At 54.9% G+C, this 11,552-nt stretch overlaps 1 protein-coding gene across 2 annotated transcripts; it reads right to left on the minus strand.

The window, feature by feature from the left end:
* Positions 1-6,344: 6,344 nt before the first annotated feature.
* Positions 6,345-10,672, minus strand: CDIPT (CDP-diacylglycerol--inositol 3-phosphatidyltransferase). 2 transcript variants are annotated; one of them, XM_047780111.1, is made up of 6 exons: positions 10,236-10,672; positions 10,006-10,140; positions 9,156-9,309; positions 8,413-8,494; positions 7,401-7,482; positions 6,345-7,266 (listed from the first exon to the last, which is right to left on the minus strand). In XM_047780111.1, the coding sequence occupies exons 1-6, from the start codon at positions 10,276-10,278 to the stop codon at positions 7,121-7,123; spliced, it is 642 nt and encodes a 213-aa protein (XP_047636067.1). In that variant the 5' UTR covers positions 10,279-10,672; the 3' UTR covers positions 6,345-7,120. The 2 variants fall into 2 exon arrangements, with proteins under 2 accessions (XP_047636067.1, XP_047636068.1); XM_047780112.1 differs by lacking the exon at positions 10,236-10,672 and having other exon boundaries at positions 9,936-10,135.
* Between the last annotated feature and the right edge of the window lie 880 nt (positions 10,673-11,552).

The following is an 11,552-nucleotide window of genomic DNA, read 5'->3' on the forward strand; positions in this document are numbered from 1 at the left end:
AGCTTAATGGGGCTGGGGAAGCAATCCCCCTGAAATCCATCCCCCTGATAGTTACTAGAAGCTACCCTCATCTGTCAAGTGGAGGGGAAACTGAGGCAGGGAGAAGCCTTTGCCAAAGCCATGCTGATGGGAACGTGGGTCCCGCATCTCACTCGGCCGCCAGCCCATCCTTTTTGGTGGTCAGCTTTCCTAGGTACCAACTCCGGGGAGTCGATGCCACAGGTGAGAGGATGGGTCTGTACCCCTCCGGGATGGCTTCTGCACTAGCAACGTCTCTTCTCACTGCCAGTTCTTCTGGGAGCCCCATTGGGTGGGAAAATTCCCGAGTCTGTAACCCTCCGGCTGTGGGTGTGTCCATCTCACCTCCAGCACTTGGGAGGCCGGGCGCCACCTGCTGGTCGAACCGCACACGGCGCCTGTGCACCTGTCTCTTCTCACAGGGGGGCGTCAGATGCGGGAGGTAGATAGCGCTGTAGGAACTGGAGCGCCTCCCTGGGCTTCTGGTATGGGCTCTTCAGAGCATCAAGGGAGCGCTGCCCCCCTTCTTGCCCTCCCCCGCAGCCAGGGAGGAGCCTTTATTTGGGGGAAGGACCAGACCCAATCAGTCCGGGCACACAAGCGGAGGCTGCGAGGTGCCCCAGCACTCGGGCCCAGAGCTGTAGGTGCCTGGTCTTCTGAGAAGTCAGAAGATCCCAGAGTGGAGAGAGGCTTGGGTTTAATAGCGGTGTGACGAGAGAACCCAACCTCCTGATATCTCTTTCTTGTCTGAAATGGGCCAGCCATTCCCCTACTGAGCAGGGTTGACGCTTTTTTAGGGGGGGCTTATTCCTTTGCCCCATGAGCTCTTGTCTCCTTCCAAGTTGAGTGGCATTGGTGACCAGTGGCTCTGCTCAAGGCTGAGCTGGCTGGGGCTGGGGGCTGTCGAATGAACAGGCAAGGGAGTCAGCTCATTCACCCTTGCTTCCCACCTCTCACCTTAAGAGAGGTGACTAATTTAAAGCTCTTCAGGAGTTCCCGTCTCAGCTCTCAGCGACAATGAACCCAGCTAGTATCCATGAGGACGCAGGTTTGATCCCTGGTCCTTGCTCAGTGGGTTAAGGATCCGGCAATGCCATGAGCTGTAGGATGCAGACGGGGCTTGGATCCCGAGTGCCTGTGGTGTAGGCCGGCAGCTGCAGCTCTGTTTTGACCCCTAACCTGGGAACCTCCATATACCTCGGGTGTGGCCCTAAAAAGTAAAAGAGAAAAAAACCTTTCTTCATACCTGGCACATGCTAGTAGGTGCTGTGTTGGCACTGTTTATAGCCAGGGGCCTCTGGGGATAAGTGACAGCAGGTAAGGTGCCCATGGAGGGTAAGTTCTTTCTTAGCCTTGGCTCGTGTGGCCATCCCTTGACCTCGGCATTACTAATAACCACACCACCTCTGCAACTTCAATGCCTGCTGCCTCATCCTCGCCTCCTGACAACCATTCCTCCAACTCCAGGCTTCAGTGACCTTGACCCCAAAACCCTTTCTCCACGTCCAACATCCCACCCTGCCCCTTTCATTTCCGTCCTGCAGGGACTTTGTTGTCTATCATGTAATGCTCTCTCTAACTCACACCCTCCCTCACGTGTCACCTCTCCCCTCCCCCGTGACACTTGGTGGAAAAAGCCCCATCCTGACTTCAACCAGCTACCACCCCCTCCACCCGCCTGACCAGCTGCGGGTGCCTGCAGGCGGAACACCCCACGTACAGACTGATTTCGTTTGAAACTCATGGCAACAAATCAAGAGACGTAACAGTCTCCGCCTCAGCTTGTCTAGCTGGTGGGAGATTCCCTTCAGAGCAACTGTTCACACCTCCTCTCCTCTCCACCTCCCACACCCCTGCCCACTTGCTCTCACCTCTTTGAGAAAATAGAAGTGCACTGGGCAGCAAGGCCCTTTGCAGCATCAAATCTAACAAATGAACCCACCACCCCATCTGGACTCCAGCCTCCCTCCTGGTCCCACAGAGGACTCGTCCCGCTGAGCCCAGCTCGCCCCCTTCCCCCCAAGTCCTTGAGTCCATCCCCCACCTTGCTCTCCTGCCCCACCCGTTTCTCCCATTCTCCTGGATCCTTGCCACCCAACTGTAAACACCTTCTGCTCCCCACCCCGTGGACACCCACCCCTTAGCGCCACCTTCCCCGCAGCTGGTTCCTCCTTCACAGCGCAAGTTCTCAGTTTGTGGTCATCACCTCTCATCTCCCCAAACTACTCCACTGAGCTTCGTGGAAAATGTTCTGCTCAGCCTCACCAGTGAGGTGCCTGTTTCCAAACCCAGCTGTTCGGTCCTCTCATTCAGCCTCGCCCATCTATGGGGAACTTGGCCACCCCTCTTCTGCCCTGGGCTCCTGGGACCTAGCCTGTTCCACTTTTCTTGCCACCTCGCTGGCCATGCCTCATTTTCCTCGGCCACCTCTGCTTTCTCTGTTCAGCTGCTAAGTCGTGACTCACTCTGAGCCTTGTTCTTACTCAGCTGTATGCTCGGCCGGTCTCCTGGCTTTAGAGTCCAAATCCAGTTCTCCAGGAGCCCTGATCTCACCCCGCAGGTCTAAACTCATTTCTGTCAATGACTTGATCCAGGTAGATCTCCAGTGGCCATGGGGCGTGGCCACCTGACCCTCTAGCCAATGAAATGCAGAGGAGGTGACATCACCATCCTTTTTCCTTTTCCATGTTATCGAGCAATACTCAAATACTGGCCTGGGTCCCAGAGAAAAATAGCACTAAGCAGCACCACAGCAGACCCGCAGTAGACATGCAGCAGGAGGGAGAAAGGTCTGCTGTAGTAAGTGACTGAGATTCGGGGTTTGGGGGTGGGGACTGTTACCAGAGCATCATCTAGCCTAGCCTGACTACATGTACCTCACAAGGCTGTCAAACCCAATAAGGGAATAGAAGCTACTCTTTATTACTATTTTTTTGTCTTTTTGCCTTTTCTAGGGCTGCTCCCGTGGCAGATGGAGGTTCCCAGGCTAGGGGTCGGATCAGAGCTGTTGCTACTGGCCTAGGCCACAGCCACAGAAACAAGGGATCTAAGCCGCATCTGCAACCTACACCAAAGCTCACGGCAGTGCCGAATCCTTAACCCATTGAGCAAGGCCAGGGATCGAACCCGCAACCTCATGGTTCCTAGTCGGATTCGTTAACCACTGCGCCACGACGGGAACTCCAGAAGCTGCTCTTTAAACTGTGTGCATGAAGACAGGCTTTCACTGTCTCCCCAGCACAGACTGTATGGTCGGGGAGACGAGATACACCTCTGATAGGAAAACAGGCCTTGCTAGAAACACTGCGGAGATCCTGCTCATGCTGGAGCCAGATTCTTTTTTTTCATTTTGTCTTTTTAGGGCTGCACCCAGGGCATATGGAGGTTCCCAGGCTAGGGGTCCAATTGGAGCTGTAGCTGCTGGCCCACACCACAGCCACAGCATCGCAGGATCTGAGCCGCGTCTGCAACCTACATGACAGCTCTTGGCAACACCAGATCTTTAACCCACTGAGGCAGGCCAGGGATCGAACCCGCATCCTCATGGATACTAGTCAGGTTCATTACCCCTGAGCCACAGTGGGAACTCCCAGGAGCCGGATTCTAAGTCCGTCCCTAAATTTACCCCTAAACTGCCTATTAAATACAGAATGGCATATCTCTGATGAAGATCAATAGGGCCTGTTTTCCCTAGCACTAGAGAAAATGAGTTTTCTTTGGTTGAATACCAAATAAACTAATTGATTTAAGTACCTCTTGTATAAGAAAATCTCTTTTTTTAGGGCCACACCTGTGGCATATGGAGGTTCCCAGGCTAGGGGTCAAATCGGAGCCGCAGCTGCCAGCCTACACCACAGCCACGGAAACACAGGATCCAAGTCGCATCTGCACCCTATACCTCACAGAAGTTCCCAGGCCAGAGATTGAACGCACACCACAGCAGTGACAATGCCGGATCCTTAACTGCCGAGCCACTTGGAAACTGCATGATTTTTTCTTGACTGCTTCTCCCTTGTCTCCGCGTGCGCGCGCGCGCGCCCTCCCTTTCCAGATTAGCGACTGTTTTGAATCTGCCCTTTGGAACTCAGGGAAGGTCAAGGAGGCTGAACAAACCCTATTTCCTACGAACAAGGAACAGGGGACACAGAAAGGACTTGGGCCTGGGAGCCCCGCAAGGGTCCTGCTCACCTTTCGTTAGCAGCCCGGCACACATACACGATGAATTTTAAAAGATGAAATACACGTTGATGGGAGAATTTCTATGACAGATGCAGAAGAGCTGAGTAGCAGTGGTTGCCTCTGGGGAGAACGGGAAGCTTAAGGTGGCAGGAGACATTGTCATGCTTTTGTAAATAATACGTGCAGCTTACCTATTTTTGCAGGTGACTAATTTACCTATTGAGAGGTTCCTTCAGCGCCCCCATGTGGCCCTCAGGTGAAGTCCAAACGCTCTCCTGGGTTCCTGCAGCAGCTGCGGGCTCCGCCCCACCTCTCCTCTGCTCTCCGGGCCCCCACCCCCAGCCCTGGATGTTCCAGCCACATCGATCTGCTTCCCAGTAACTGCCACGGGTGCTGTGCTCTTCTGCTCCCTCAGCTGAGAATCCATCCTCTCCTCCGCATTAACCCTTCCCACCCCAATTACTACCAGCTTTCTAGCGACACCGAAAGGGCTACAGGCTTTCTACCCCCATTCCCCAACAACGAGCTATTCAAGAGGGCTGAGAAGCAGGTGGCTTCAGGGGCCCCCCTTCCCACCGAATCCCCCTGGGCGTAGTGCAGTTGAGGCTTAATACACGTCTGATCAATTTCAGCTCTCAGACTGGCGGGCCCCTTGGCTAAGCTTTATAAGATAAAATATGTATTATCGGCATAGAACACCCAGCACAGGATCTGGCACATGGGATGCTCGATATAGCCTTAAAAAGAAAGCTGGTGCCAGACAGCTTTCTGCTCAGATGGCAGGGGTTAGATGCCCAGAACATCGTCTCCTGTGTAGGTGCCCCACACTGTTTGAGAGACCAGTGATTCCTTTTTTTTTTTTTTTCGTCTTTTTGCCATTTCTTGGGCCACTCTCCCAGCATGTGGAGGTTCCCAGGCTAGGGGTCGAATCAGAGCCATAGCCGCTGGCCTACGCCAGAGCCACAGCAATGCCAGATCTGAGCCGCGTCTGCAACCTACACCACAGCTCACGGCAACGTCGGATCGTTAACTCACTGAGCAAGGGTAGGGATCAAACCTGCAACCTCATGGTTCCTAGTTGGATTCGTTAACCTCTGCGCCACGACGGGAACTCCTGATTCTTGATGTACTTGGGAAAAATCAACAATCATCTGCAGTGAGGGGAGTTCCGATCATGGCTCAGCGGAAACGAAACCCGACTAGTATCCACGGGGATGTGAGTTCAATCCCTGGCCTTGCTCAGTGGGTCAGGGATCTGGTGTTGCCATGAGCTGTGGTGTGAATTGCAGATGTGGCTTGGATCCCACGTTGCTATGGCTATGCTGTAGGCTGGCAGCTGCAGCTCCGATTTGACCCCTAGCAGCCTGGGACCTTCCATATGCCGAAGGCGTGGCCCTAAAAAGCAAAAAAAAAAAAAAAAAATCATCTGGAGTTTATAAAAAGTTGCACACTCCTGGGCCTATCCCTAGAATTTCCAACTCTGAAGGTCTGGCACAGGGTCCAAGAAGCTGAATTTTCAGAGTTTCTGCTGTAGCACAACAGGATTGGCAGCGTCTAGGGAGTGCTGGGACGAAGATGCCATCCCTGGCTGGCAGTGGGTTAAGGATCTGGCATTGTTGCACCTGTGGCTTGGGTTGCAACTGTGGCTTGGATCTGATCCCTGGCCCAGGAAATCCATATGCTGCAGGGCGGTCAAAAAAGGGGGAAAAAAAAGTAGCTGAATTGTCAAGAAATCTTCCACAGGCGGTCTAAGGGCCACACTCTGAGAAACCGGCCAATCTACTTGTGAATATTTATTTTTTAAACTAAAAAAATTTTGTCTTTTTAGGGCTGCACCCATGGCATATGGAGGTTCCCAGGCTAGGGGTCAAATCAGAGCTGTAGCCACTGGCCTACACCACAGCCACAGCAATGCCAAATCCAAGCCGCATCTGCGACCTACACCACAGCTCACGGCTGTGCCGGAAACTTAACGCACTGAGCAAGGCCAGGGATTGAAACTGCGTCCTCATGGATGCTAGTGCGATTTGTTTCTGCTGAGCCCCGATGGGAACGCCTACTCGTGAATATTCACTAAGCAGCTAGCTATGCCAGGTCAAGGTTAATCTCCTTTGGAGGGACAGAGAAGGAACAAGAATAGCCCGTGCTTTGATGGAGTTTACATTTTAGTGAGGGTAGAAAATACCAGGTACACAAGTGAATGGTGACAGCCAGGGACAGTGTTTGCAAAGAAAAGAAAGCAAGTGCGGAGAGGGTCTGGAAGGAGCTTGGGTGGCAGGACAGCCTTTCCCTGAGGTCACTGAGGAATACAAGGAGCCACAGGCAGTAAACTACTGGAAAACGTATCCAGAAGCATCCTCATTTTTCCCCCAGGCTCCCCTCATCCAAGGCCCTGGTCCAGGGGTGTCTGCAAGGAAACCAAGTCCAGGAGAGGGGCAGTCCTGCCTCTAGGATCAAGGCTCTCAGAGCCAGGATGCACAGGACAGAAGACACTGCAGTGGGGATCTTGGCGACACCTCCTCTCTTGGCCACGGTCCCCAAGGGCTCCCTTTGGCCAGGGGCAGAGGTCTGGATCCCTGCCTTATGGGACACCTCCTCCACCCCCTCACTCAAGTGTCCCACTCACGCCAGACCCCAGAGCTGAGCCAGCAGCTGTGACAACACCCAGTCCTCAGACCACTCTCTTGGGGCCCCCGAGCATCCTTCCTGATTTGAGGTCCAGGACCTTGGAGATCACAGGGGTGGGGCGGGTCCTTAGGATTACGGCGAACATGCCATCACCAACGAGACCGCCCCCCCCCCCCCCCAGCAGGTTGGACGATATGTTAGGAAGCCTGGGACCTCCTGGGAGGGACAGGGAAGCCGCGTGGCACCGTGAGACTTCCAGGGCAGGTGGGCAGCCGGGGGCTGGAGGTTTCCAAGGTCACTTCTTCTTGGCACGATCTGCTGCGTCCAGGGCTGCCATGTTGCGGGCGGCCGTGATCAGGTGGATGACACTGATGAGGGACTTGAGCAAAGCCACAGGGGCGGTGACCCAGAGGCCCATCCGGAAAAGGCCCACAGAGCCCACTGCGGGAAGGGAGCAGGGGCAACAGAGAAAACAGGACGCAGGTGAGGGACGGGCCCCAGGGTTCTTGGCCTTCCTCTCCCTGCGCAGGCCCAACGCCCCTCCCATCGGCCTTGCCCAGCCCCTCGCTTCCTACCTAAAGGTCCCTCGGAGAAATTGAACAGGTAGAGGAGGCAGTAGAAGAGCTCATTTCCCGCACACAGGGTAAACAGAGCAGGCTGCGAATGGCAAAGAGGCGGCATAAGCAATACGGCGGGGCAATGCCCCCAAACGACGAGGGACCCTACAGGTGACATAGGGGCGTGCAGGAAACAAGGAGGTGCAGGAAACAGGGCAGATCAGGGAACCCACCCAAGTCCCCTCGCCGTCTGGTTTGGCCAGGAGCTGTGGGTGGCACTCACTGACGAGGTCAGGCATAAACAGGATGATGTGTCTGTCTGTCTTTTTTTTTCTTTGTCTTTTTAGGGTCGCACCAGCCGTATATGAAGTTCGAAGGCTAGGGGTTGAATTAGAGCTACAGCTGCCGGCCTACACCACAGCCACAGCGGATCTGAGCCCCATCTACGACCTACACCACAGCTTGCACCAACACCAGATCCTTAACCCACTGAGCGAGGCCAGGGATCAAACCCGCATCATCAAGGATGGATACTAGTCAGGGGCTTCACCTTCTAATTAAGCCACAACAGGGACTTCCAGGAAGTTGTTTCTGCCTGGCATCGCTGCAGACCCCTTGAAGGCCTGGGCCCTATCTGGAGGTGCTGACCCAGGATAAAAATTACACTCCTTGTGCTTGCTTTGGCAGCACATATACTTAAAAAAAAAAAAAAAAAGTACACTCCTTATCAAGGCTTAAGGCCTTGTGTTTTTTTTTTTTGCTGCACCAGGCCAGGGATCAATGAATCCACCACACCCACAGCAAGTCCCCCTAAGGCCTTTGCAAGCTGGTTCCGCAGACCTCTCTGGCTTCCTCCTCCCTCCCTTTTCCCTCCAGCCACTCAGCTCTACCTTCCTGGACACACCCGGGGCCACAGGTCCACTTGCTACCCGGAGCCATTCACACAGGCCCTTCTCATCAATCCTACCCTGGACCCAGGGTGTAGCCCAGGACTGGCCTAAGCTAAGCGGGGTAAACAGCGAAGGCTCACCCTGGAGGTGTAGTAGATGCGAAGCACTGGATTTCCCGACAGGTCAATCATCTTGTGACTTTCACTGCCTCGGACCACAGAACTTGGGGGAGAAAGAAAGTAGGGGGAAATCCATGAGCGTTCATTACATTGAAAGCCGACCCCCAGGAGGCAGGTGTCAGGATGCCTCGTTGAACAGAGGAGGGACTGGGGCACAGCTGAAGACCACTGTCCTGCCCAAAGCCACCTAGCTAGGGGAAGAATCAGGACTCAAAAGCCCCGTGCCCCTTCCCAAGGGATTTATTTATTTTTCTTTTCGTGGCTGCACCTGGGGCATGTGGACATTCCCAGGCTAGGGGTGGAGCGTGGTCAACGCCACAGCCACAGCAACACTGGATCCAAGTCACAGGGACCTACGCCACAGCTTGTGGCAACGCAGGATCCTTAACCCACTGAGTGAGACCAGGGATCGAACCCACATCCTCACACAGAATGTGTCAGGTCCTTAACCCTCTGAGCCACAACAGGAACTCCAGCCCAAGGGATGTTTGCTCTGTGGAATCCTTGAATAACCAGCCAGAAGAGTTGTAGGAATTACTGAATCCAGCTGTAAAACGGGACTGAAGCTGATTCAGAGATTTGCCCGAGGTCGTTCGGCAAAGCAGAGCTAAAAAGGAGATCTCCCGAGAAGCCTGAAGACACTGCCCCCACCGCCATATGACCTCAGCCCTCCCCACCCGGTCATCACGCCCAGAATGACAGACCTGTGAAGGTGCAGCCAGTGGCTGGCCACATCCAAGCTCATGCTGAGCTGGAAGAGAAGGGTGGCTCGAGGGTACAGCAGAGCCAGGTTGACCAGCAGACACATGGTGGAGCAGCGGTCTGTCAACATGTCCAGCATGGCCCCAAACCGGGTCCCTGAAAAATGGTGACTATTAGGTGGCAAGGAGCTGTGGAGGAGGCGGTGGATGGATGACAAGGGCCCTATGTGGTGGATCATTCAGATGCAGAGTCTAAGGGTGACGGTGCATCCACTGCCTGGGGAGGCGAGGAGACTGCTCTGCCTGGACCAAAGGGCCAGGGTCAGCGTGCCACAAAACAGAACACATGGGAATGCGGAGAGAACAAAGCAGAAGTGGGGGGGCTAGCTCTAGAGCTCATCAATCCCAGAATCCAGGGTCCAGGTCTCCAGACAAGGAGACTTGAAATCTTAGGGAAGTCTTGGAAGTGAACAGATTCAAAAAGTAGACAACCCTCCAGAAACTATCCCCCTTCCCTCTCCATCTGCCTTCCAAACCCGCCTTCTGGAATTGTTCTGGCTGGTGCCTGCCACATAGGAGATACCGATAAACATCTGTTGAATGGATGTTCTAATCCTTCAGAGAGGCCGGCAGCACTGCCACTTGCCATGCCCAGTCTTGCCATCCCACACCCCTCCTCTCAAAGAGTGCTTCTCAACTGCGAGCTTAAATCCCTTCCGCTACAAAAGCAGGCCACTCTGCTCTGCTTTCTACAGAGATGGGAATGACAGAGCTCCTGAGTACCTGAGGAAGCAGGAAAAGGGGGCAGAGGGTTGTTGGGCCTCGAGGCTGGCTGGGAGGAGGTATCTGTCACCTTGATTAAGGACTCGAGCAGCGTGTCCATCAAAAGCGTCCAGAAGTCCGCTGAGCAGGTAGAAGGAGGAGGCCGTGAAGGGGCAGCAGGGCATGAAGTAGAAAGAAATGATGGCGAAGACAATCCGGGCATAACCTTGGGACGGGACGAGGGAGAGGCAGGGCAGATCAGGAAGCCTGCCCAAGACCCCTGGCCCTCCCGTTCGGCCTGGAGCCGCGGATAGCACTCACCAATAAGGTTAGGCACAAACAGGAAGATATTTTCGCCTGGCATCGCGGAGGCCCCCTGGCCGCTCTGGGCCTTATCCGGAGGTGCCAACTCTGTCCCAGCCCCGGCGCGACGCTCACCCTCCAGCCTGGTGCATCGGCCGCGCCCACGGCGCACAGGTCTCTGCTGCCCCAGCCGGGTCCCAGGTGTTAAAGCTCAATGCCGACCGGAGCATGGGCTAACCCAGCTGTGAGCCGGGCACGGGGGGTGCGAACACCCTGCCCTTCCTCAGGGCAGACGCTCGCCTCTTCCTGCCTCCAGCTGCGGCCTCTGCTGCTCCAGCTGTGCTGGGTTTCCGGAACCTACTCTACTGCGTTCTACCTTGCAAAATTGGAGAAAGGAAGAAGAGGCTTTTGAAATGGCTGCGGCCCCTTTAAGACCTGCTGGCTTCCTTGTCTTCCCTTCACCCCTTATCATCGGCTTGTACCAAAGCACAGAGGGAGGAGAGGGGAAAAAGAAACATAGTCGTCGAGCAAAAAAGGGAATTGAAAAGGAGAGGCCAAAAGAGAAGGAGGCCTAGATAAATGTCTCTACGTTCCTTTCTGTGCAGGGTATGACTTCCTGGAGACAAAGGGGAGAAGATTCTGCTCTCCCGCGTTTTTTGCACCCCCAAGAGGCCAGGTTATTTGGTACATTCCACATTTTCCTTCCCCGCCCCCCTCTCTCCACCCTCATTAGCTCTTGCAGGATCCAGGCAACGAGATGACAGCCAGAGGGCCCGAAGGGCGACCTGGGGCGGGGTTGCTTTTCGCGTGCCCCTAGTGGTGGGAGGATTAGGTTGCAGGCTCCACTCTGTGTCATCTTCCCAGGTCTCTCTAGATTCTAGCGCTAGAGTCACTGACCCCTAAGAGGGACCTAGCGGGGAGCGGAGGAGAGGCCAGGAGTTGCGAATGCGACAAGCTAGGAAAATGCCCTTACCCCTGTGGTTCTAGAATCCCTAGTCTCCTGGCAACGGCGCTGCGGAACCTTTGCATATGCCAAAGTTTTTGTAGTAAGGGGTAGCGGAGCCGCCCTGGGTTCCCCTTTTTCCAAACTTCTCCCCCAACTCCCCGCTCCCACGGCCCCTAAAAGGGCTTTTTAGACCTCCCTGTCCCCTCTTCTGCCCAGGAGCCCAAGATTTCGACCCATCTGCCAGGTCGGGGGTGGCAAGTGGGCTGCCTTGTCTTAAGAAGGGCCTTGCATGGGAAGAAGGAAAGCGAGGCTCTCGCTGGGCCGAGTAGGGGCAGGGGAGAGGGGGCGGGCGTGTGGGTGTCCCACTCCCTCCCCCAGGAAGATTTAAG

This window comes from Phacochoerus africanus, chromosome 5, assembly GCF_016906955.1.
Source record: "Phacochoerus africanus isolate WHEZ1 chromosome 5, ROS_Pafr_v1, whole genome shotgun sequence".
Taxonomy (NCBI): domain Eukaryota; kingdom Metazoa; phylum Chordata; class Mammalia; order Artiodactyla; family Suidae; genus Phacochoerus; species Phacochoerus africanus.

What these genes read in the sequence shown, in the direction of transcription:
- CDIPT (XM_047780111.1), bottom strand. Translation starts at nt 10,278, where the DNA reads ATGCCAGGCGAAAATATCTTCCTGTTTGTGCCTAACCTTATTG. An exon ending in CACTGGCTGCACCTTCACAG is followed by an intron (nt 8,495 to 9,155) that starts GTCTGTCATTCT and finishes TTCTCCCCCAAG; the next exon opens with TTCTGTGGTCCGAGGCAGTG. An exon ending in GCATCTACTACACCTCCAGG is followed by an intron (nt 7,483 to 8,412) that starts GTGAGCCTTCGC and finishes TGCCATTCGCAG; the next exon opens with CCTGCTCTGTTTACCCTGTG.